Raw genomic sequence first — 25,025 nt, 5'->3', positions numbered from 1 at the left:
TCAAAAAATCTGTGTTTGATTTAAAAATTAATATATAAATGAAAATGGAGTTCTACAAATGAAACGCCAAATCAATAAATATATAGACATATTAGTAAGTTACAAACCATTTATTAACACACTTCGAAACGGAAAGGTATTTCTACCCGTTTGGTCGATTGATGCTTAAGGACGGGAAGGGTATTTTTATCTTCTGCGCTGGCCTTATTTCAAAGTCAGAAAAGAAGGAATTACACATTTACTGTTTTTATATGAATATTATGTGCCAATATCTTTGTTAAGGTCTTAACTATATGTGCATAATTATCAAATACCGTTGCCAGTGGTCTGCAGGCGTAAAAAAACACCCGTCCGAAATCTATTAATATATTAGATATAAAAGAGTTGATTTATTCATATGTTCAAAACAAAAGTAATTACTACAAGACGTTTTAAATATGGTTTCTCACAACACAAGCACTCAAGTTACTATCAAGATGTAGATGTATTTTGTCTGATGAAGACAATCGCCGAGATCAACATTTCTCTGATTGCATTATGACTTAATCTTAGGGATTATTTCACAGATGTCTATAGTATAAAGAATTGCATACATTTTAAGCCAAAAATCATTACAATTTCAATATCAAGGTCAGAGGAATCGAGGTTTGAATCTTGGGTACAGCGCCGTTGCAAACAGTTTTTTTTTTATTGGAAGGTTTTCAATGAATGGTTCAAAATCATATTTATGTAAATACGTATTAAAAAAAAAAAGAGATACAATTCCATGCGATTTAACAATGATAAATATAAATTGTTCCATCAAAAATTATACAAAACCTTTTATATTTCGATTTACGTGCTATTGAATAAATGAGTAAAATCAGCCATCTTTTAGATATTTTAACATTAATACACATATTTTTACCTTTTATTCAATCGTGATAATTCAACAGGTGCGAGTAATTTTCTTTTTCGTGTATGTAAACATGTTGGGTTATAAAAGTTTACTGACCTAGCCAACAGATGGTGATAGTGAATGCGCCAACTAAGTTTTTAATACAACATTTTGAGTGTGTCCAAATACTTGTTCACAAAATCTGGATTATCTCCAATTACAGGAGTTATTTTCATATTATTTTTTGATATCTCATCAAAGATGAAGAAGAATATGGAAGTCTGGGCATTTACGGGGCTTACGACCGTCGTTTACCGGGTCGTAAGCCCCGTAAATGCCCAGACTTCCATATTCTTCTTCATCTTTGATGAGATATCAAAAAATAAGTTTTTAATCACAAAATCTGGATTATCTCCAATTACAGGAGTTATTTTCATATTATTTTTTGACATCTCAAATTGTCGTCAGCCCCGTAAATGCCCAGACTTCCATATTCTTCTTATTCTTTGATGAGATGTCAAAAAATAAAAAATAAAAAGTTTTTAATCAATGAACGGCTTCTTGTCACGAGGTGTACAACATCAGCAAGGCACCTATGTTTTTGTTGATTAAACAATACATGCGATAAAAATACACAATACAATATAGTGTCAGAAATAAAGACTTTAAGAAGCATACCTGGCAAGAGTCTACGAGATAGAATAAGGAACACCAGGATAAGAGAAATATGCAAGAACGAAAATGTCGTTAGGCGGGGAAGGCAACGAAAAAGACAATGTGAGGAGAATGGAAACATCCAGACTCCCCCACATTGCACTGCACGGCCGACCCCAAGGTAGAGGACACCTGGGCAGACCAGATATGGATTAACAGCTGGGAATCGACATCGCAGGAGGTTAATCCCTCTTAAAAACTGGGCCACAAGGCACAATTTTTTCACCAGGAAAGGAAAGTAGAAAGGATTTCTGGTTGTACAAGGATTCTCCATTTATATATTCATTCAGCATTCATCAATGTTGTCCTCCCCATAGTGTAGTGAGACGATCGTTAAAAAATAAATAAAACACATATTGTAAAAGTAATAATAATAATAAAAAAATACAACATAACATCAAATGTAATTTCACAAAAGAAAAAAAGTCAAAAAAATATTTCAAAATTGAATAATGGATCACAAATTAATACAAAGTAGTGTATATACAGAATATCAAATGGTTCACAGTGAAATTTCAGGTATGATTACACAATACTAAACATAATACTCGTTTTATTCAGGAACTGAGATATCAGGCAGATCATAATGCAATACAGAATAGTAACACTATTCTAATCTTAAATAAGGGTATATTTTACGCTATGTGATTAATGATTGATTTTCGATAAAAAATAATATAAAAAAGCAGTAAAACAATGTAATCTCTATTGTGTCGTGCATTTTCCATCTGCCATTGGGTCATCCATAGATATCATCACAATGTAGAAGGGGATCTGCCAGGAATTAACTTCTACATTGTGTCATTTTCTATGGACTTTACCATAGATTATTTTATTAAAAAAATAGGTCAGGTATCAAACCTTCACCTTGTGAATACACTTCTGCAATATAACATGACATCTGTGGGACAATAATACATACTATGGATTTTAATTATAGATTTCCTATTGTGATATTAAATAGGCTACTCATAATTTTATACATACAATCCTCATAATTTTATAAATCATATCATTAATCACGCCATTAAAATAATTGATAATTGAACAAACATTTTCATAACAGGTGAAGACAATGTACAAATTTTGGGACAATTATTTCTCAATTATTTTTTCTTCCCTTTTGCTGGGGCCTTCGCCTTAGTTTCTTTTATTTTGGATTCTTTTGATGTGGACGTTTTTGCTTTTGATGCGGTTTTCTTTGGTTTCTGCAAGAACAAAAAGATTACATTTTTAAAAGGAATCCAAACAAAATTTAAGCACTGTGTAACTTACCCAACCATCAGCCGTGTCACCACGGGGGCAGGCAGAGAGAATAGAAGGACACACCAATTTGTCTTTGCAAACAATATTCGCCTCTTCCACATTCATGCATAGACAGAGCGGTGTAGCGTTCTATTCTCTCTGCCTACCGATGCGGTAGTGGAAGCGGCATGATGGTTAATTGTTTAGGTATGAAATTGTGGTAGAGTGGGTTCGAACCCAGAAACTCTGACTCAAGTGTCCACGACACTAACCACGGGACCACAACCTGACACATATAGAATGCTGTAGAATCTGCAATACAATCAACCTGTGATTGTATTGCAGATCTCACAATGATATAACATGACTTGACACAAATTAAAAATCGTTTGAGCATGTGTCACTGAGGTTTCACCTTAATCAGAGCATCGTGTTCCACATCGCTGTCTTCCTCCTCTTCCTCGGACTCCTGAATGGCCGGCTCCGAGTAGCCGAGGGTTTCCGAGTCGGTGTCCATCCCGGAACTCAGGACCGAGCGGCTCTTCTTCAGGCTGATAGCGGAGTAGGGCAGGGGGGCCGCTTCCTTGTTATAGGCTCGAGTGAGGGCGGCCTTAACCTGTGAAAAATTAATTTTTGAATCGACGACACGCTTTTGGCAAAGTATACAAGTTTATGTATTAAATTTTAAACACTGATTTTTTTAGTCTACTAAGTTATCCGCCTCCATAGCGTAGTGGTTAGCGCGCTAGGCTACCATGCTGGAGGTCCCGGGCTCGCTTCCCAAGAAGGTCAAAATAAATATTAGTGATTTTTCAGTCTAATATTTATTTCATATGACCGACTGGTATCTGAAGCGGAAGACTGATCACCTTTCCTTTGTGTATTTAACGATCAAGATAACACTGCTTCTATACGATGCAATGCCCTATGCACCATTGGGGTGCGGATAAGGGTTAGAAAAAGATGTATTTTATTGTTTAAAAAACGCATCAAATCAATTTTGTGACAATTGTTGCATTTTCAAACAAATGTCCGGAATAATGTTCAAATGAATTTGTCAGACATTCGTTTGAAAATGCCATAACTAGGCGAAACAATTCCAGGCGCATTGTGGCGTAGTTGGGTAGATGCTCGACTGCGAAACTGGCATTGCGGGTTCGATTCCCACCATTTGCAAAATAAATTCAAGAAAGATTTATTTTCAATTGGTCTGGGTGTTTGTCATACATTTTTCACATTTACCTTCCCTATCCTTACTATCCTACCTGCAGACAAGACTCTAATAGAGGCTTTGCGGGTTATTTCTTTAAAAATAAAAATAAATTTGTCACTAAATTGATTGATATGTATTTGTTTTTTTAACAATAAAATACAACTCAGTAGACTCAAAAAATCAGTGTTCGATTTAACATTTATTACATAAATCAAAATAGAGTTCTTCAAATTAAATGCCAAACTAACTTTATAGTTTCCACTGACCATTTTTTTTTAGATGGGAATTGCATTTATTATTTGTTTTGCTTATTATGTACAAGGTTTATAGATCATTTAGTGGATTTTTGTTTCTTCTAGCTAATTAAATATGTTTTTATTTGAATCTGTGTTGGGAACAGGAGGCGTAATCTAATGTGGGCCAATCAGGAACCTGTCAGCATTTGCTCATTGCTGGGAGGAAACCACGTAAAACTCCTCAGGAGAAGGCAGACTGTTGACTGTAAATATCTTTAACAGTCCACTGACCTTAGAATCGACCATAGTCATCGCGTCTCTCTTCCCGGGCCAGCTGGTCAGCTCCAGGAGGGAGTCCAGGTCTTCCCTGAGGAGGTGGTAGAACTGCAGCACCTCCAGCGACTCCGGGACGCCCTCGTTCCCCCTCTCTGTCAGCGGAGTGATGATGGCGTCCCGGATGTGCGTGGCGTAGTCGAGCCGCATCGACAGCTTTGAGCCTGTCGTGCTGGAAAAATATCAAAGAAAATTTTGACCCATTTGATATTTACACGAAATTATGACCATTATGATCAAGATCAAAGTTATTGTTCTGTTTAAATGGTTAATTTAATGTCTACTTTCTTCTGGGGTTCTACAATATTGAAAAGCTCAAAATATAAATAATAAAAAAAATAAAAAAACTAGTTGTAACAATGTCCGCCTCCGTAGTGCAATAGTCAGCACGCTCGGTTACCATTCTGGAGGTCCCGGGTTTGATTCCCAGGGGGGGTGGGTCAAATAAATATAAGTGATTTTTTCACATTTATTCAATATTACCCTGGATTTGGTACCTGAAGTGGAGGGCTGATAATATTTTCTTCATGTGTGAACTATCAAGATAACACTGCATTTATATTATGCAGTGCCCTATGCACCAGTGGGGTGTGGATAAGGGCTTGAAGAAGAACAATTTAATATTGAAGTGATAAAAAAGAAGTGTTTTAAATGTAATTTAAATAAGACCTTTATGTGATCTCATTTAGAATTTAAACATGGTTGAATTTTCACCCAATTCACCGATACACACCTGAGACCCGTGTGTGAGTGCAATTCTTGGGCCAGTCTGTTCATCTTGTTGGTGCGCGAGTTCTGGCCCAGCCACGACGGGAACTCGATCTGGCCCTGCATGTGTCCCGATAGCACTTCTCCGGGCAGGACCGAACTGTACATGGCCTGGAAGCAAATTCACGTCAATTTCCCTCCCCACATATGTGTGTCTTATATCCATTATAGACGATAATATTTTTTTTAGACTGGAGTTGCATTTACTATTTACCTTGCTCATTATGTACAAGGTTTATGGATCAATTAGTGGATTTTTGCTTCTTCTAGCTAAAAGCATGTATTATTTTAATCTGCATTGGGAGTAGGAAGGATAAACTAGTGTGGGCCAATCAGGAACATCTCAGTATTCGCTCATTGGTGAGAAGACAGAAAATAATGTTACACGAAGTACTAAACCAGCCAATGACGGGCCGTCAGGCCTGTTAACACATTAAACGCCAACACTTTAATTTGTCAATTTCGAAATACACAAAAAAAACTTTCGGTAATTTACGTATTATAATAATACTCACTCCTTTCAACAACGTCATACATCAAAAATCTTCAATTTTCAGCTGTGCATGTTTTCAGAATGCTTAGAAAATGTATTATATCCCAGCAAAAACGACATATTTTTAACTTAATATTTACCCGCTACAGGGCAGAAAGTGTTGTTATTGCATTTTGATGAAAATATAGGTATTGTTTAATTATTTTTTAAATATAATAAATATTTTTCAAATGGAGAAAAAACCTTCAGGTATTACCTAAAAAGATCTGTTGCACAGTAAAAAGTTCAATAAGTGGCTTGATATTTATTTTTAATACATTTAATCATATTTTTAAACTTTAAAAACGATCTCCTGAAAAATCAAGTTTTTTGATATATGACGTTGTTTAACCCGATGGTTGCCAGAGACGAGATATCTCGGCAAATGGCGGAGTGCCCGTATGGCCAGAGACGAGATATCTCGTCAGTACTTTTGATGACGTATTACTCCGCAGTTTTAACTCATATTGACAATCTGTCAAAAACGGAACATACATTGCCATCAGTTGAAGTTGTCACAAAATATTTTATAAAGTTTTTAAATACTTTTAAGTGATTTATCGGTATCACTTTCAGCTGACAGTTGACAGATGTCATTAGGGCTACCACTCAAACCACTTGAAATATTGATTATTTTAATCGATTGTTTTGAACGCCAGGGGTTTTTATTTTGCTAAATTTTTTTGTGTTTTTCTTATTATTTTAAAATATTCCATTGATAAATAATAGTTGTGTGTTAATATTAAATTTAATAAAAACTTGCGTGTGCGACTTAGTGTGACAACCCTGAAAATTTGAAACTGGTTTAACTTCAAGAATAAAACTCTAACAATCGATGCGGGATATAATATTTGGTAAGTAAATTATAATTCAATAAAAACAACAACAAAAAAAAATCTTTAGAGAACTTTTTTTTTTCAAAAAAATACTTGGCCTGTTGAGCACTGCGGCGTAATTTATTTGCGGCTATGAAAAGGTTAAAGGAGTGAGCGGTATGTGGTATGGGCAAAGGGTTAATGTTTGTAATTTTCACCCACCATATGTATAATCATAATACCTGTAGAGGAAGAAGGCTCCACGCCATGCTTCTCCTAATTTTAGAATCCACAAGATCTCCAGCGCTGATGCTATCGGCGGCTTCCGCAAACCTCGATAACACTTCCTTCCTGAAAGCAAAGGCAGGCAATATGACAAAAAAACGGGACGGTATAATAAAATCCAAGTACTTAACACTCTATATATTGTATATTAAAAGCATTGTTAACATTGTGGTATATTAAATAACCAACTAAATTTAACTTCGAGTCAACTTTTAAAAATATTCCCATTGTGATTCATTTGTCTTCATTCTCTGTAGTGTCCGCCTCCGTAGTGTAATGGTCAGCATGCTCGCCTACCGTTCTGGAGGTCCCGGGTTCGATTCCCAGGGGGGTTTAATAAATACATATAAGTGATTTTTTCACTCTAATATTTATTCAATATTACACTGGACTGGTACCTGAAGTGGAGGGCTGATCACCTTTCCTTCATGTGTAAACGATCGAGATAACACTGCGTTTATATGAAGCAGTGCCCTATGCACCATTGGGGTGCGGTAAGGGTTTTATTATTATTTTATTATAATGTCAAAGTGTTATAATTTTATTTTAATGACCTGATGGTGGAATGATTATTTCGAAATTGGTAGTCACGAATAAGTGTTTATAAAAGTGGTATTACACAAAGTTAACGATGAATGATAAGGAGAGTGTTACTTAACACTCTCCTTATCATTCATCGTTTACTTTGTAAGCATCTTAAAAACACTACTTCATGACTACCGGTTTTGGAATAACCATTCCATGATAAGGTCAAATGTAGACTAAACCGGTAGTTGTGAAGTAGTGTTTTTAAGAGGTACATATTACACAAAGTTAACAATGAATGATAAGGAGAGTGTATATTACCATACAACAAAGTTAACAATGTTTTTAATATAAAAAATATATCCGGGTACTCAATTTGACTAGCCATCACGCCACTACTCCGCAGGAGTAGTGGCATGATGGCTAGTTAAATTAAGTTTGCGTCGTTCACGCATCTCCACATCAATGACCACTACTACAAATGTAGTTATAAGTGTGTGAATAGTGCTAGTAGTGATTGTCCTGACGAAGAGACGGGTACGTCTCGAAAACGGCAGACAAAAATCTCGGTGAGTGATAATATACTAATATTACGAACATTTTTGTAAAAAAAATATGAAAATAGAAGAAGTATATGGAATATAATGTATTCTTGTTCATCTTTGATGAGATGTCAAAAAATAACATGAAAAATACTCCTATAATTGGAGATAATCCATATTTGTGAACAAGTATTTGGACATTCAAAATGTTGTAAATAAAAGTAGAACTTTACGGTTTAGAGACCCCACAAAACGGCAACTAACCTCTTTTCCAAACAACACATAGTATGAATACAGCAACAAGTGCTAGTTTTCAAATACAAGCAGTGTTGCCAAGATAAAAATAATTATTTAAAAAAATTCAGGTAGGTACCCAAATTCCACATGCAAATCTTACTTGGGGCAGTGAGGGGCCACTTTCACATAATTTTGCTGCACGAAAAGAGGAGACAGACTGTAGTCATTGAAAAATAGGTCACTCTTGTCATGAATACTCATTGTTTTGTGTTCTTCTTCCGAGAACACTTTCCTCACGACATCCCACGGGCCCTGAAAACATTGAAAAATATTTATACTTACAAATAATTGTTTTTTTTTTTTTAAATAAAAATATTGAATAATCTCAGTAAGTAATAAAATTGAAAAGGACGTGCTAAAGTTAATGATGAAATACTAACATATTAAAACACTTAGTACGGGAAAGGTTTTTCTACCCGTTCGGTGGATTGATGCTTAAGGACGGGGGGGGGGGTATTTTTATTTTCTTATTTTTATCATTTCAAAGGCAGAAAAAAAAGGATTTAATGTTTTTATATGAATATTATGTACCAATCTCTTTGATAAGGTCTTAACTACAGTCTGTTCACAGTTATTTTATCTCTAGTTTTTTTTTTATAACTATTTATACAGCCAAATAAATCATTTTAAACAAATGTTCAGTTATTAACCTTGATTTATGTATTAATTTTAAATCAAACACAGATTTTTTGAGTCTACTAAGTAGTATTTTATTAGCAAAAACACATAAAAAATTATATTGTGACAATTCATTCGACAGTCCATTTGATCTTCACATTCGTTTGATAATGCCCTAACAAGGCGAAACAATTGTCACAATATAATTTTTTATGTGTTTTTGTTAATAAAATACAACTTAGTAGACTCAAAAAATCTGTGTTTGATTTAAAATTAATACATAAATTAAAATGGAGTTCTACAAATTAAACGCCAAATCAATAAATATATTGACCTTGAGTTTTTATTTTTATTTTTATTATTTTTTAAAATTATTATTACTGCCAAAAATATAATTAAAAAAAAAATTAGAGGTAAAATAACTGTGAACAAACTGTATATGTAAATAATTATCACCAGCGGTCCGCAAGCGTAAAAAACACCCGTCTGAAATGTGTTAACATAATCTTCTTCAAACCCTCATCCGCACCCGATGGTGCATAGGGCACTGCATTATATAAACCCAGTGTTAAACTGATCATTAACACATGAATTTTTATCGATTGTTGCGCGGTATGATCCATAATCCTGAAATTATCCGGAGCATTGGTCTGTATGTTCCCGATAGTTACCTAAGACAGCGTCGGCATAGATTGTTTCACATTCCTATACACAGGACCAACCTGCCGATGGTTATGCCTGTAGGAAGAGCTACCGCTATGTTGAACAATATCACATTGGATATTGATCTATTCCATGTGTCCGAAGGAGTTTTCCGAACCGGGATTCTTCTACACCTTTAAGTCTTCTTGCTTACTTTTAATATATACGCCTTGAATATTGTTTGTTATGTATATATTATTTTTTTTATTGAATAAATTGAATTGAATTGAATGAAGGAAAGGTGATCAGCCCTCCGCTTCAGGCACCAGTGCAGGGTAATATTGAATAAATATTAGAGTGAAAAAATCACTTATATTTATTTGACACTGGGAATCGAACCCGGGACCTCCAGTAAGGTAGCGGAGCGATCTGGCCAGTACACTACGGAGGCGGATAATAACATAATAAACACACAAATTGATAACATGTAGTCAAAATCTCAACATGCAAAATCCCTCATTCAATCCATATTTTTACCTGTAAAACTCGCTTGCCTCAAGTACACACTGCCAAATGTGAATCCATATTTTTACCTGTAAAACTCGCTTGCCTCAAGTACACACTGCCAAATGTGAATCCATATTTTTACCTGTAAAACTCGCTTGCCTCAAGTACACACTGCCAAATGTGAATCCATATTTTTACCTGTAAAACTCGCTTGCCTCAAGTACACACTGCCAAATGTGAATCCATATTTTTACCTGTAAAACTCGCTTGCCTCAAGTACACACTGCCAAATGTGAATCCATATTTTTACCTGTAAAACTCGCTTGCCTCAAGTACACACTGCCAAATGTGAATCCATATTTTTACCTGTAAAACTCGCTTGCCTCAAGTACACACTGCCAAATGTGAATCCATATTTTTACCTGTAAAACTCGCTTGCCTCAAGTACACACTGCCAAATGTGAATCCATATTTTTACCTGTAAAACTCGCTTGCCTCAAGTACACACTGCCAAATGTGAATCCATATTTTTACCTGTAAAACTCGCTTGCCTCAAGTACACACTGCCAAATGTGAATCCATATTTTTACCTGTAAAACTCGCTTGCCTCAAGTACACACTGCCAAACGCACAAGAAAAAAATGGAAATTGAAAATCTATAAATACGTACAACTTTCATATCTTTCTGCGCTTGCTTGGAATCCCTGGTCACATTCTCCGCGGACATGTTCTTATCAGCTGCCGACCACACGGAGAGGAGATTCAGGATCTGCCGGATGTCCTGGTTGGCCCCGATTATCATTTGCTGAAGAGAAGCCGGAGGGATCTTTATGCCCTCCTTGAAGCAAATGGTCATCATGGCTGCCTGGAAATCCAATTGAGTATCGTGTAAGACTTGTCACCGCCCTCTTTGGTCACCATCCAATCCAAAGAGTGCTACTTTACCAGCCGTCAAACTGCTGGGATTCTGATCTCTCCCTTGAGACTCAAAAAAGCAAAACAACAGATATATCAGCTAAGACAAATTAAAAGGATTCTTTTTATTACTCAGTGACGTGAACAGAGAATTAATTAAGGTAGACAATAGAGGTAGGTAGTACGGTAAGCTGGTACTACTTACTAGGGTAGGCAGTAGAGGTAGGTAGTAAGGTAAGCTAGGTACCACTTACTGGGGTAGGCAGTAGAGGTAGGTAGTAAGGTAAGCTAGGTACTACCTAGTAAGGTAGGGTAGGTACTGGTCGCATTTTTACACGTCACGCGGGTAAGTCAGGATAGGCACTGCTTCACCGCCTCTATGGAATGCACGCCCCTGTTATTACTCTTGCTGTTATTAAATCCAGGAAAGGTGATCATTACCGACCTTTATTTGCTCCACTTTGGGTCGACTGTAGGTAAGGTCGAAGCAGTTCCCGACGAGGGATCTCATCTTCTGGGTGGTCTTATCATTGCACATGCAAATTATGGGAACGGAAGTGGTCTTGATGAGAGAAAGCAGTTCCTGCATTCCACCTAAAGAAATAAAACATTATTTAGCGAAGATAATGTGTAAGTGGATTAACCTGATCTTTCTTCCCCTGATGGTGCGTAGAGCACCACCGTTAGCGATACTGATGAATTTTAGCATCATAAATCCTCTAGTACATAACTATGTACCCGGTTCACCCACAACTAAGGGTTGATGGCCCCAAGAGCGAACAATAAATATGGAAGCAGAATACTTCAATACATAGTTCTGGGCATTTTTTAACGCAAACTAAAATATGGAGCAAAGGTAAAATAAATGAATACATTAACAATATCAATATTGTAAAAAATGTAGTTATTTTTTTTTTATTATTGTGTGTATATGTTAAAATACATCAAAATAATAATAAAGTATGTAAGAAGAAATCCACTACGCATAAGGTAGCTTGTGGATCTGCACAATTTAAAAATGAAGACTCTACAACCCATTGCAGGCCTAACACTTCGCGACAGGGTTAGTTACTCTGAAATAAGAAAAATCTGCGATGTTGAAGATGTTGTGCGATGGGGAAGAGAAATAAGACGTTTCTGGAGAAATCGTGTGGGAAGAGCGAGTTCGTATCGAGTGGTGAGGATAGCACCGGACAGCAGAATAAGCGGGATCAGACCCCCAGGATGACCACCTAAACGATGGAGGGATAGCTGGTCTTCCACCTCCCAGGAGCGGACCGGAGAATGACACGACGTAGTCCTAAAAGAAGAAAAAGAAAGAAGAAAAAAAATTACCTCGGTCCTCATTTCCAGCCATTCCATCGACTTCATCCATGATCACCACATGCTTCTTCGTAATAGCACCTTTTCCTTTTTTGCCTGTAAAAAAAATAGCACATAGAGCCAATGGATGCACATCTAGAAAATTTGGTGGTCGTTTTACAAACTTGTATTTATTTAGATTGGCAGTGGCAGGGATATTTTTTTTTTTTTTTCTTTATTTAAAATTCTTTTGCATTACATAAATTCAAAAACAAAAAATATTTATAAAAAATAAAAATAAATACAAAAAAAGATCCCACAAAGGCATGGCCTGTGTGTGGGTATACAAAATAAATAGTCATAGTACAGGGTATAAGGGTATAGGTTTCTAAGTATAATTAGTTAATACAAAATACAAAAAACTTAAATTAAATACAAAAAAAAATAAAAATAAAAATACTTGACTCTCAGTGAGCAATTTTTTATTTAATTTTTTTTTTAATTAAAACTTAAACATAAAAAAGATGACAAAGTAAAAAAGTAAAAAGCTAGCGATCATGTTCTAAGTGAAAAAGGAACTTAAATCTGTCTCTTTTATAAATAATCTAATCTTTTATAATAATATTGAAAGCTTTGAAATGCAAATTCACAGTAAAATTGGGATAGAATTTTCTTTCACATTTTCTATAAATTTTGCAACTTAGTTCTTAAAACAAAAACAAAAATTGCTTTGCAAGAGAAGGTCTGTCAGGAAGTCTAGATGCTTCTGTATCAGATCTGGGAATGCGGTGGGACAGGTTTCAATAGACCCAAAGGGCGCTTGTCCACTACCCAGAATTTTACCGTCCAGCAGTCCGGTTTTGAAAAATGAAAGCGACAAGACAGTTTAGCGTGATCGAATTTACGCGCAACGTGTTCACGCACCGATTAAGAGCTCCGATCCAAAGAAAGATGGATAAAAGCACAAGCCAATCATCGTTTTAAAACGCTAACTGACGTGCCGGACGGTAAAATTCCGTGTGGTGGACAAATGCCCAAAGGCGGTTAATGTCACCTGTTAAGATTCATAATAATTATTACAAATTGTAAACAACTCGACAAACCGTGAACGTATCCAGCCAAAGAATTTGTAGAAACCAAGTCAGTGAGGTGTTCCTTGAGTAGGTTTTTACTTCTCGTGTCTGAGGCATTAAATTCCACTGTATCGAATCCTAGCTCTTTGCACACCAAACCAACCGTCGTGGTTTTACCTGGAAAACAAAAAATATACAACAGGATGAGATTTTTTTTAAATAACAGCATAATACATATAAGGATACTGTACTTTCTCAGCATTTCTTTTCCATGTTATAATGGATAAATTTAAACATTGTGTTTCACTCTCTCTCGCTGCTCGCTGATAGTGTGTGAAGGAGACGTGTATTTACCAGTGCTTACTATCTGTTATTTTATTTTATTTTATGTTTAAGACTTTTTGTTTCTCTATTAGTGTATTCATTAGTGTATTTTTATATTATATACTGTATATATATGTATTATGTTAAAGGCATTAGCCATTCAATAAATAAGTAACGCTACGCCAATACGATGCAGAGCCCTATGCACCATTGGGCACGGATAAGAGTTACAAGAAGAAATACATAAAAATACACAAATTTTAAATTTACATGTCTATAAAAAAAATCCTTATTAAAGCTGCAAATGAACGACTTGTAATGCGTTTGATAGCTGATATATAAGAGCATTAAGCAATCATTGCCAAATTTGTCACATATGGGGTGTTTTTTTAGAGGTATAGAAATTCAAATTTCCCGCACTAAATTGATGCTGGCCCTCGCCGTGTGGCATGTTGCGCCATCTTGTTGAAACCATAGTACTGTTACATCAATGCCATTCAACTGAGGTACGAAGAAGTCAGTAATCATGGTTCTAAAACGCTCTCCATTGACTGTAACATTCTGGCCGGAATCGTCTTCAAAAATATGGGCCAATGATTCCACCTGCCCATAAAACACACCAAACAGTGACTTTTAATGGATGTAAGGCCGTCTCGACAAAGGTTTTTGGTCAAATTTGTATACCTCTAACACCTTATATAGCTCACTCCTTTCAACAACGTCATATATAAAAAATTGTCAATTTTCAGTTGTGCATGTTTTCAGAATGCCCAGAAAATGTACTATATCCCGGCAAAAGCGGCATATTTTAAACTTAATATTTACCTGCTACAGGGCAGAAAGTGTTGTTTTTTTCATTTTGAAGAAAAGATATTGTTTAATTATTTTTTTTAATATACTAAATATTTTTCAAATGGAGAAAAAACATTCAGGTTTTACCCTAAAAGATCTGTTGCACAGTAAAAAGTTCAATAAGTGGCTTGATATTTATTTTTAATACATTTCATTATGTTTTTAAGTTTTAAAAACTATCTCCTGCAAAATTGAATTGAATTGAATATCAACTCACCAACGCCAGGCGGTCCACTGAGCAAAGCGGCCCGGTAATACCCTCCTTTGGTGTCTTTAGCCCATGGGTTGGGCTTGGGCAGGTTCTGTTTCCGATTGGCATACCAACTAGACAGCCACGAGATTAGCCTGCAAAATTATCATGAATAATACCAATAAGTTGTTATATTATAGCTTACTAACTAACCATCGCACTGCTTCCCGCAAGGGTAGGAGGAGATAATAGAAGGCTCTTCCACATTCATACATCTCCGCGTAGATATCTGCCAATTATTCCGACTCCTGACCTGACCGCATATCGCTCACTCCTTTCAACAACGTCACATATCAAAAATCGTCAATTTTCAGTAATGCCCAGAAAATGTACTATATCCCAGCAAAAGCGGCATATTTTCAACTTAATATTTACCCGCTGCAGGGCAGAAGGTGCTGTTTTTGCATTTTCTAAATTGGTTAATATATATACATAGAACTTCCGAGAATTTGAATAGTGTGGTTGTCAATAATGGGTAGAATCGGTGAATGTTACACGTGTGTCAGCCCCGTAAATGCCTGGGCATGCCCAGACTTCCATATTCTTCTTCATCTTTGATGAGATGTCAAAAAATATCTATTGTTTATTAGATATATAATTTTTTTTATATGTAAGCTGTACAATTCCCGAATAAATAAAATATTATATGAATACTCACTTATTGACATTACTAGAATCCCCGTGTTGTCCAATGATTTGTTTGAGAGTTATCGGTTTGTACTTGTCCACCCAAGATTGGCTATTCTCATCTACGGGCAACGGTTCCACAGCCTTCTTGATTTCTTTTCTATCCACTAGAACAATTTTTTTTAAATTAGCAGTGTATAAGTGCCACTCGACAAAAACCAAGTGTCGTCTCTTTAACGCCTGCATCCTAACCGTGCTGCTGTACGTGTGTGAGTCGTGACACCTCAAAGCAAGAAACTAGCAAGTTTTGAAAATAGGTGCCTGAGGCGAATACTGGGTGTAAGGTGGTATGACTTCGTCAGGAATGACGATGTGAGGAGAAGAACCCAACAGCCCCTCATACTGGAAGTCCTGAAGAGGAATGTCCTTAGAATGCCACCTGAGGGCATCAACCCCTCGTGTCTCTTCTTCCAACCCCGAGGATTCTGGCGCCCCGGAAGGCCGCTGACGACCATTCACCGACTATACTCAGCGGAACTTTGAGATGCCGGACTGACCTGGGAGGAAGCCAATGAGATGGTGCGTGACAGAGTGACTTGGAGACGTCTCGTGTTGGCCATATGCTACACCTAGGGAGCGAACATGGAAAAAGAAGCTTTTTATTGAGCAGAAACTCTTATATAAGTATGTGAGGTCCGAATCCTGGATTATAATCACACATGAGAAACGCCAGAAAATATCATTTTCATTGCGAACAAGTATTTGGACACACTCAAAATGTTATTTGCTTTGATTTATTTATGTTACGATCTTATTTGTTTATATTATGATATATTTCAAGAATAATGTGACACAATTGTATTATAGAGTACCAAAAAGGCACAATGAATCCCATTGAACGTTTTTGTTTAGGGAAATAAATCGTTTCTTAACTAAATACATGATAAAAATAATAATTTAAAAAACGGCAAAATACCGCCGCGCACGGGCGTCCCTCAGGAACAAAGTTAATGCGGTTAAAAGGTTAACAGATAAATTTACCTTCTCCAACGCGCTTTGTGCTACTTTCTTGTTTGACCTTCTTCTCTTCATTGAAATATTTACTTTTTGATGATTCAGGTTCAACTTTGATTGATTTGGATCTATCATTAACATCCTCAACTATTTTGTTTTTCTTTTCACTACCAACATCTTTCTTCTCTATTTTGTTCTTCTTATCACTACCAACATCATTCTTCTCTATTCTATTCTTCTTTTCACCATCAACATCTTTCTTCTCTACTTTGATTGAGTCTGACTTTCTGTGAGGGCTTGGGTCTGTTTTCTTCCTCTTCTGGCTATGGTCATCCTTGCTCGACGGGGATTCTTTCCTCTTTCTATCCAGCGAGGATTCCTTCTTGGCTTTGGTTTTGTCGCTGTCGCCAGATTTCGGAGCGCTGCGCTTCCTGATCAGGTCGAGGAACTCATCTTCGGATATGATGGTTGTTCCCAATTTTTCGGCTTTGGCGATTTTAGCGGGGCCTGCTTCTTCCCCGCATATCAAGTGGGTGACCTGAAACATGAATCAGGATTGATTTATTTATTTATTTTATTTGTTCAGGAATTGTACAGCTTACATATAAAGAAATTATATAATAAACAATAGTTACATTTACAATAATAAACATTACATTACATTAACAAAAATAGTCACGTTAAAAAAAGCCAATTAAAACAATTCCACATTTATGTTATAAAACTATTGAAAAACATTCGGAGATTAAAAAAAAATAGTATGATATAAAATAATAGATTTAGCAGGAAGGAGAAGGAAAGGAGAGGAATTAATGAGGGTGGTTATAGGATTTTTGCCAAGCGCAACGTGTCCAAAGAACTGAAGAATCCATCGTGTACTGGGATATTGAGTCAAGCCATTCGAGTATAGTTCCTGGCGAATTCATAATATAGAGTATGCAAAAAAAAAAACAGACCACAAAGCCTACACCAAGAAGAAGAAGAATAAGAATGTAACCAACCTTCCCGGTGAGAGTGGACTTCATATCCCCTCCGCATCTCTTCACAATATCGGCGACATCGTCCCTCTCCAGGGAATCCAGGACTCCGGTGGCCAAGAAAGATAGTCCAGAGAGACAGTTCGGAGAGCCCTACACCAAACGACTCTATTATTTACAATATTTTGAGTAAAATAGTATTTTTATATTAGTTTTTTTTAATATAAAGCTTCTTTACATCTCACCAATAGATGTCTCTAGTGAAGTTCTAGTGATTCAAGAACAAGGTTTCTAAATTGGTTCATATATAAAGAACTTCCAAGAATTTAAGTAGTGTGGTTGTCAATAATGGGTAGAATTGGTGAATGTTACACGTTTGTAAAGTGATCACTTAAACCAGCCTATGTTAAAAAGATGTTATGAGATGTTAAAAAATAATATTTTAATACATTACTTAAATTCACTCAATTTAAATTCATTTTGCTAGAAATTTTTTTATAAAATCATGGTTTTAAGCCCCTCCTTTATGTATATAACATGGAATTTTATACATGGTTATTTTATTACAATATGTAAAATGCAGTTCCACCAAGAAATGTGAGTACAAAACATACATAGAAAATATTATTTTTTAACATCTCATCAAATATGAAGAAGAATATGGAAGTCTGGGCATTTACGGGGCTGACGACCGTCATAGGCTGGTTTAAGTGATCACTTTACACACATGTAACATTCACCAATTCTACCCATTATTGACAACCACACTACTCAAATTCTTAGAAGTTCTATATATATGAAACAATTTAGAAACCTTGTTCTTGAATCACTAGAACTTCACTAGAGACATCTATTGGTGAGATGAGAAGCTTTTTATTAAGCAGAAACTCTTATATTAGTATCTGAGGTCCGAATCCTGAATTACAATCACACACACATATTTGGACACACTCAAAATGTTGTAAATACATAGAAAAATAAGCAAATTGTACCTCAGGAATCTCTTTGGATCCAAGATGTTTGGGTCCACTGCGGTTCAAGTAGTTTTTATACAATATTGATGAAAACCTCTTCCTTTCTTGCTTCTCTTCGTCAGTTAATTCAGAGACTAGAAAATATAAATATAGATTTATAATTGTGTCACCTACTTTCAAATTCAATGTCGATTTTCCAAAAAATGCTGAATTCTCCGGGTAACATTTATGTATAAAAGATTTGACTATCTTTAGATAAAATATTATAAAATAAAGAATTTTAATATTTTTTTTAGATTTTTTTTCTGTATTTAAAAAAAAAAACACGAGACACAAACCGATAATGACGTCATCTTAATTTTTGATCCCCGCTCTCTGATTGGCCGATATGGGTCAGAGGGCAAGTTCCATGAATATAGCGGAATTTGAAATACAACGCGGTTTTTAAGTATTTTTTAGCAGGGTTTTGACGTATATAAATATTTAAACAATAAAACCCACAATTGGCATTACGATAAAGTATTTATTTAAAAATCTTATAAAATTGGATCTGGCGGATTTTTAAAGTAGGCGACACAATTGTCTATTCAAAATAAAAGGTATCTAGAGATGGGAGAAAAGGAAAAAAAGGTTTATACAGGTATATAACACCATAAAAATAATAATTTTCTTGTCACTTTATGGGGCATAAGGCACTGCGTCAAATTGATGCAATGTTAACACTTCAACCACTGCATACGCCACATTGGCGTCCTCTGCTATATGCAAATTTGCTTGCAGCCGAATTGAATTTGCAAGTTGCCACTTGACACTTTTTATTGGAAAATCTTTGATAAATTACTGAATTTTAAACTTTATAAAATTAAACAACTTTGTTTTAACCACTTTTTATTGGTATACTTTTTACAACCGGTTTTGACACTATTTGATACCTATTTCTAATAATGAGCAGCTTAGGCTCACAGAAATAGTATGAAATTAAAATATTTGTCTAAATAATAATAAAAACACAAATATTTAGCTTTTTGATTAAAAAAATAAAAATAATAATAATAATTAATGATAAGAATTCAATTCAAACCCTTATCCGCACCCCAATGGTGCATAGGGCACTGCATTATATACACGCGGTGCTATCTTGATCGTTAACATACGAAGAAAGGGTGATCAGCCCTCCGCTTCAGGTACCAGTCCAGAATAATACTGAATAAATATCAGATTGAATAAAATCACTTATATTTATTTGAACCCCCCTGGGAATCGAACCCGGGACCTCCAGAACGGTAGCCGAGCGTGATGACCATTGCACTACGGAGGCGGACGGAGGATTATTGATAAGGACAGTGTTAAATCACCATAACACAAAGTCAACAATGCTTTTAGTTTACGAAAAAAAAAATCTTAATACTAAAATCGTAACGCTTAAATGTTACCTGACGTATCACAGTTTTTCCTCTTCCTCGACTTGGATTGCGATTTCGGAGTATCCGCTCCGTGGTCGCCTGAATCCCGTGCCGGCGAAACGAACCCTTCATTAGTGGATTCATCCAAATCAACATCTTTGCTTTCGCCGTTATCATCGTTGACAAAGACTGAAAAATCTTTTTTGCCGTGTACCTTTTCAGAAAGGATTTTTTTCTGGTCCATTCTAGACAACTTGGAAGACGTGCGATTTGCAGAATCACTTCTTTTATTGGGAGTTTTGATTTCTGTTTTATTCGTATCGTCGCTTTTGCGGGGCGATTTTGATTCGATTTTTACTGTTGAAACTTTTGTTTGTTGTTTTGTATCAGAATCCGTCTCTTTATTACTTTTCTTTGTGTGACTTTTATCATTTACACTCGCATTTCTATGTTCGATCTTTTCTTCCGATTTTTTTGTTTGAAGTTCTTTGCTCGGTTTTTTATGGCTTGTCATTTCTGTATCATTTCTTGGCTTATCATCGCCATTTTTAGATTCGTGTGATGTTTTTTCATTCGGTTTACGTGATTTGTTTTGTGAATTATTGGTTTTTGAATTTTTACCAGATGCGTTATGATTGGCATCAGAATTCGATGTTTCTTCATCCAATTGTAGAAGGGTTTTATCAAAATCATCATCCATATGAACGCCTATTTCTGTTGCCTTTTTTATTTCTTCTTTATCGTTGCTTTCTTTATTTTTATCAGTTTTAGTTTTTGAATCATTCGTTTTACAGTTGATTATCGGAGTTCTTTTAATCGGAGCTTTTCCAAATATGTCTGCAGCTTTTACTTCTTTCAATGCGGGTTTTTTGGCATCTCGAGACTTATCTTTAGTTGATTTCACTGGACTTTTTAATGATTGTGAAGAGATGGTTGGTTTTGCGGCCTTCGGTTTAAAATTATCTTCTTCGGAGTCGGAAGATATGCAGCGCTTCTTCTTTTTCTTTTCCTGAATCAATATGAATTATATTTAATAAATTTTAGTCCAGACATTACTACATTTCATATTACATTGTCGATAAATTACAGCAAAAATGTCTGTTATATAAAACACTCGGTAAATATTAATACACTCTGCAAATAGTGGTATTTACCAAGTGAAAAATTGATTGCCTTATGGTGTTGGAGGCGCATGCTTCGAATTCCATGGACAGCTAGACGCACCAATGAGTCCATTCGCCAGGAACTACGCTTGGATGGCTTGACTCTGGCCAATATCTGTACCCGACGGATTCTCCAGTTCTTTGGACACGTTGCGCGTGGCAACGAGGATAGCCTGGAACGACTAGTTGTGATCGGTAGCCTGGAGGGAAAGAGAGGGAGAGAAAGATCCCCACACGATGGACCGATCAAATTAAGGCAGCAGCACGCACCTCAGTGGTTGGAGCGCTACGTGCAGCGCAGTCAAGGGATAACTGGAGAAGAGTCATTGAGCCCTCCGCAATGAGGAATAAGACGGAGAAGAAGACGAAGAAGAAGTGAAATTTTCATTGAAAATAGATAGATACTACCACAAAGTGACTGCCAAATCAATTAATAAACTAGATATAATAATTGATGTTAAAAAATAATCATTCACTTTTAGACATTTTTACTTTTAGTACATGTCAGACTTGGCTCTTAGTGCATGTTGGTCCTCAGATAATGTATAAAAATGTAAATAGTGCTATGGTAGTAACATGTAGTATTGTTTGCATGCTGTGGTTGTGATTGTCCTGACGAAGGGACGGGGTACGTCTCAAAACCGGTAGACATCAAAATCTCGGTGAGTGATTATATACTAATATTACTAACATTTTTATAAAAAAATATAAATGTACTACCTTCTGTTTAGATTGGACAGCTGGAGATTCCGGAATAACATCTTCATCATCATCGCTCAATACGATAGCTCGCTTTTTCTCTTTACCGGATTGAGCTGCTGCCGGCTTCATTACGGGAAAAAAGGATCTAATATCCTGGGAATAGACAAACACTAGAATTTAATATTACAAATAACTATCACACTACTTTATGGCAGGGAAAGGCGAAAATAGAATGCCAAAACACTGTGAATATGCAAATATTTTTCGCTTCTTTACATTCACACATTTCCTCATACATCTTCCTTCACTTATTCTTCTTCAAACCGTCATCCACACATTTGATGGTGCATAGGGCACTGCATCATATAAACGCAGTGTTTGATGATCATGGGCGCATCATCAACTAACCGGTCCATAGTGACCGAGACAGTCAAATTAAAATTCGTAATAATAAAAAATGAATTTTTCTTCCTTTTTCTAACCCTCATCCACACCCGATGGTGCATAGGGCACTGCATCATATAAAGCAGTGCTATATTGATCGTTAACACATGTAGGAAAGGTGATCAGCCCTCCACTTCAGGTACCAGTCCAGGGTAATATTGAATAAATATTAGACTGATAAAAATCACTTATATTTATTTGTTCCCCCTCCTGGGAATCAAACCCGGGACCTCCAGAACGTCAGCCGAGCGTGCTGACCATTACACTACCATGATAAGGTACTCCAAAAATTAAAAGTGAACAGATCCGTCGAAATAATCGAGGGATTTTTTTTTTAATTTAAGTTTTTTTTCACTCTTTCCTTTATGTGTTAACGATCAAGATGACACTGCGTTTATATGATGCAGTGCCCTATGCACCATTGGATTTCGGATAAGGGTTTGATTAGATTTTATCATGGTATCATGATAGATGTTCAAATGGTAAAATAAACTTTTGATGCAAATGCAGTATTTTTTTTTTTTTTTTTACAAAATAAAAAACCACAAGAATGTTTAGAATAAATCATTTGTTAGCAGGAGCTACCCAGGGGCAAATTTGTGGCATCTTAAATTTCCCCATAATTTTTTTTGATGAAGGCTATTTTTGTACCACCCGATAGCGACAGAGCCAATAAGTGCAGTCTAGAAGCATGAGACCATAAGCAACTACCCATTGTACCCATGTCACAGCTTATAGATATCATAATATTAAAATATATACATATTTTTCATTTCATAATTATAATTTACATGTTATTTGGTCTATATCTTTAACCCAACCACTAAAATTGCACAAAAACAAAGGTACATTTAATAAATAAAAACAATTGAATAGGCTGAGGTTTCGAATATGACGAAGGAAATTTAATGTTTATCGAATACCTTCATTTTATTATGTTTTACATCAACAATTCTGTAATAAAATACCATTCATGTTAAACAAAACATCAAACGCGTAATAATTTGACAGGTGCATTAGTTTGTGGTTATGAATTTATGACAGGGGAATTGAAAAAATACTCAGAAAAGAAACATTCTTAATAATAATTCTTACCATTATTTATATTTAATATGAATAGGGGATGATTTTGAAAACGAAACTGCACAATTTAAAAACAAAAAATGTTTAAATTCGAGCAACTGTCAAAAGCGGACAACCCGCGAAAAATTATTTGCTTATGGTGGACGGCAGTAAAGAGAATTGTCTCTGGATGTATTTATTTATTTTTGAACAGGTAGAAATAACGTAGGTACCTAGGTATCCCTACTGGGATACGTAGTGAAAGAACAAATGTACCTACCACAAAATGGAAAGATGAAATTAAATTTTAAAAATGGCGTTTGTTTCTTATAATTCTCCATCTATTATAATTATCTATAAGGACACACATATAATGTCCAATTTTATTATTTCTCTATTTACTTTAATATGGGATGAATACAAACAAAAAGAGGGTAAATTATATCAATGTATTTTTAATGTATTTTCATTTCATTCGGATGTCGTGTTTTAAACAATGGATCATAATAAAATTAATTTGGTTACACCTTAGTGTACATTTTTTTTTAATCAACAAATTTTATAGATTTTTTTACGTTTACTTCACAAAAAGTCACAGTTTAGTGATTGCAACATGACTACAGTCTTGTTTTATGCGGAACAGCCTCTGGTCTCTTCCAATCCCAGTCAAATACAGTCCCAATCCAAGAAAGTAACCTTCTGACAATGTGATATCTTCCTTCTCTCTTGCCCCTGAAAATCAGATCAAGTACTTGGTTGGTGTCAACATGTAGCACATTCCAAAATATGCCATCTGGTTCCCGGATCAGTGATTCTCTAAGCATCATAGAAAAGGGTCGTTTCTTTTTAAGTTAGTGAGTTTTCCTTAAATGGGAATGATTCAAGTTTATTCTCGAGGCCCCACATATGTCAACTCACAACTTAATTTTCTTTAAACCTAGGTAACATTTGACTTAATTATTTTTTTTGCTTTTGTATTGAAAAAATAAGTTTTTCTTCGAAATTAATGTATGGTTTTGAAAACTTAACAGTTATTGAAAGGTGAAAAGTTTGAAAAAATACACATTTTTTAAATATGTATGCTAAAAAAAAGAAAAAAAATTATGTTTTTTTAAATCGGGCGTGAGGTGGCGCCGGCTCTCCGCATAGCTAGACGCGTAATCAATTCTATTATTGAGAGTTAGGCCTTCAAAAATAAAAATAAAACACAGAATATACAAAACTGATATTTATTGCATAAAAATATCACGGAGGACAATAATAGGTAACTATGAATGTAAGCTTAATTCATAGAACTTAACTTTGTTAATATTTACAACACTTATGATTTAATAATACATCCTCCTTAAAAATATAATAAAAGTTAAATAATGACAAATTAAATAACAATATTTCAACGGAACTACATCTGGCATCTACGGGCGGTAGGCATACCTGACTGTCCACCATACAGACAAAAGTAAAAACTATGTCAAAATAAAAGTAAAAAAACCGGATAGGTCCGGGTGCTGATGATTTCCACCCGGTATTCCTGAAATGTAGCATTACTGGCATAATTGTCCCTTTACAACGAATAATGATCAGTGTGTGGGAGAAGAGTGATGTCCGAGAGACTGGGTAAATGGAGAGATAACTGCATTCCGCATCATTTTCAAACACCATATTACGGTGTTTAAAAATGATGCGGAATGCATCGAAACACGTGTCACAATGGATTTTAAGAAATAGTGGTATTTACCATGTAAAACTTAAATTTAAAACATTTTGAGTGTGTCCAAATACTTGCTCACAAAA

The 25,025-nt window shown here is 35.4% G+C and overlaps 1 protein-coding gene across 1 annotated transcript; it reads right to left on the bottom strand.

The window, feature by feature from the left end:
• Window positions 1-1,947: 1,947 nt before the first annotated feature.
• On the bottom strand, window positions 1,948-23,394 carry Gnf1 (germ line transcription factor 1). The gene is made up of 18 exons (XM_088256581.1): window positions 23,265-23,394; window positions 21,744-21,878; window positions 19,891-20,869; window positions 18,476-18,591; window positions 17,508-17,636; window positions 16,534-17,044; window positions 15,524-15,659; window positions 14,833-14,960; window positions 13,470-13,616; window positions 12,400-12,483; window positions 11,510-11,658; window positions 10,820-11,014; window positions 8,483-8,634; window positions 6,976-7,084; window positions 5,352-5,497; window positions 4,577-4,790; window positions 3,252-3,452; window positions 1,948-2,799 (listed from the first exon to the last, which is right to left on the bottom strand). The coding sequence occupies exons 1-18, from the start codon at window positions 23,265-23,267 to the stop codon at window positions 2,698-2,700; spliced, it is 3,636 nt and encodes a 1,211-aa protein (XP_088112707.1). The 5' UTR covers window positions 23,268-23,394; the 3' UTR covers window positions 1,948-2,697.
• Window positions 23,395-25,025: the final 1,631 nt, after the last annotated feature.

This window comes from Brachycentrus maculatus, unplaced genomic scaffold, assembly GCF_059751285.1.
Source record: "Brachycentrus maculatus isolate JH-2025_06_01 unplaced genomic scaffold, ASM5975128v1 h1tg000064l, whole genome shotgun sequence".
Taxonomy (NCBI): Eukaryota; Metazoa; Arthropoda; class Insecta; order Trichoptera; family Brachycentridae; genus Brachycentrus; species Brachycentrus maculatus.
This window is presented reverse-complemented; position numbering and strand designations above follow the sequence as displayed.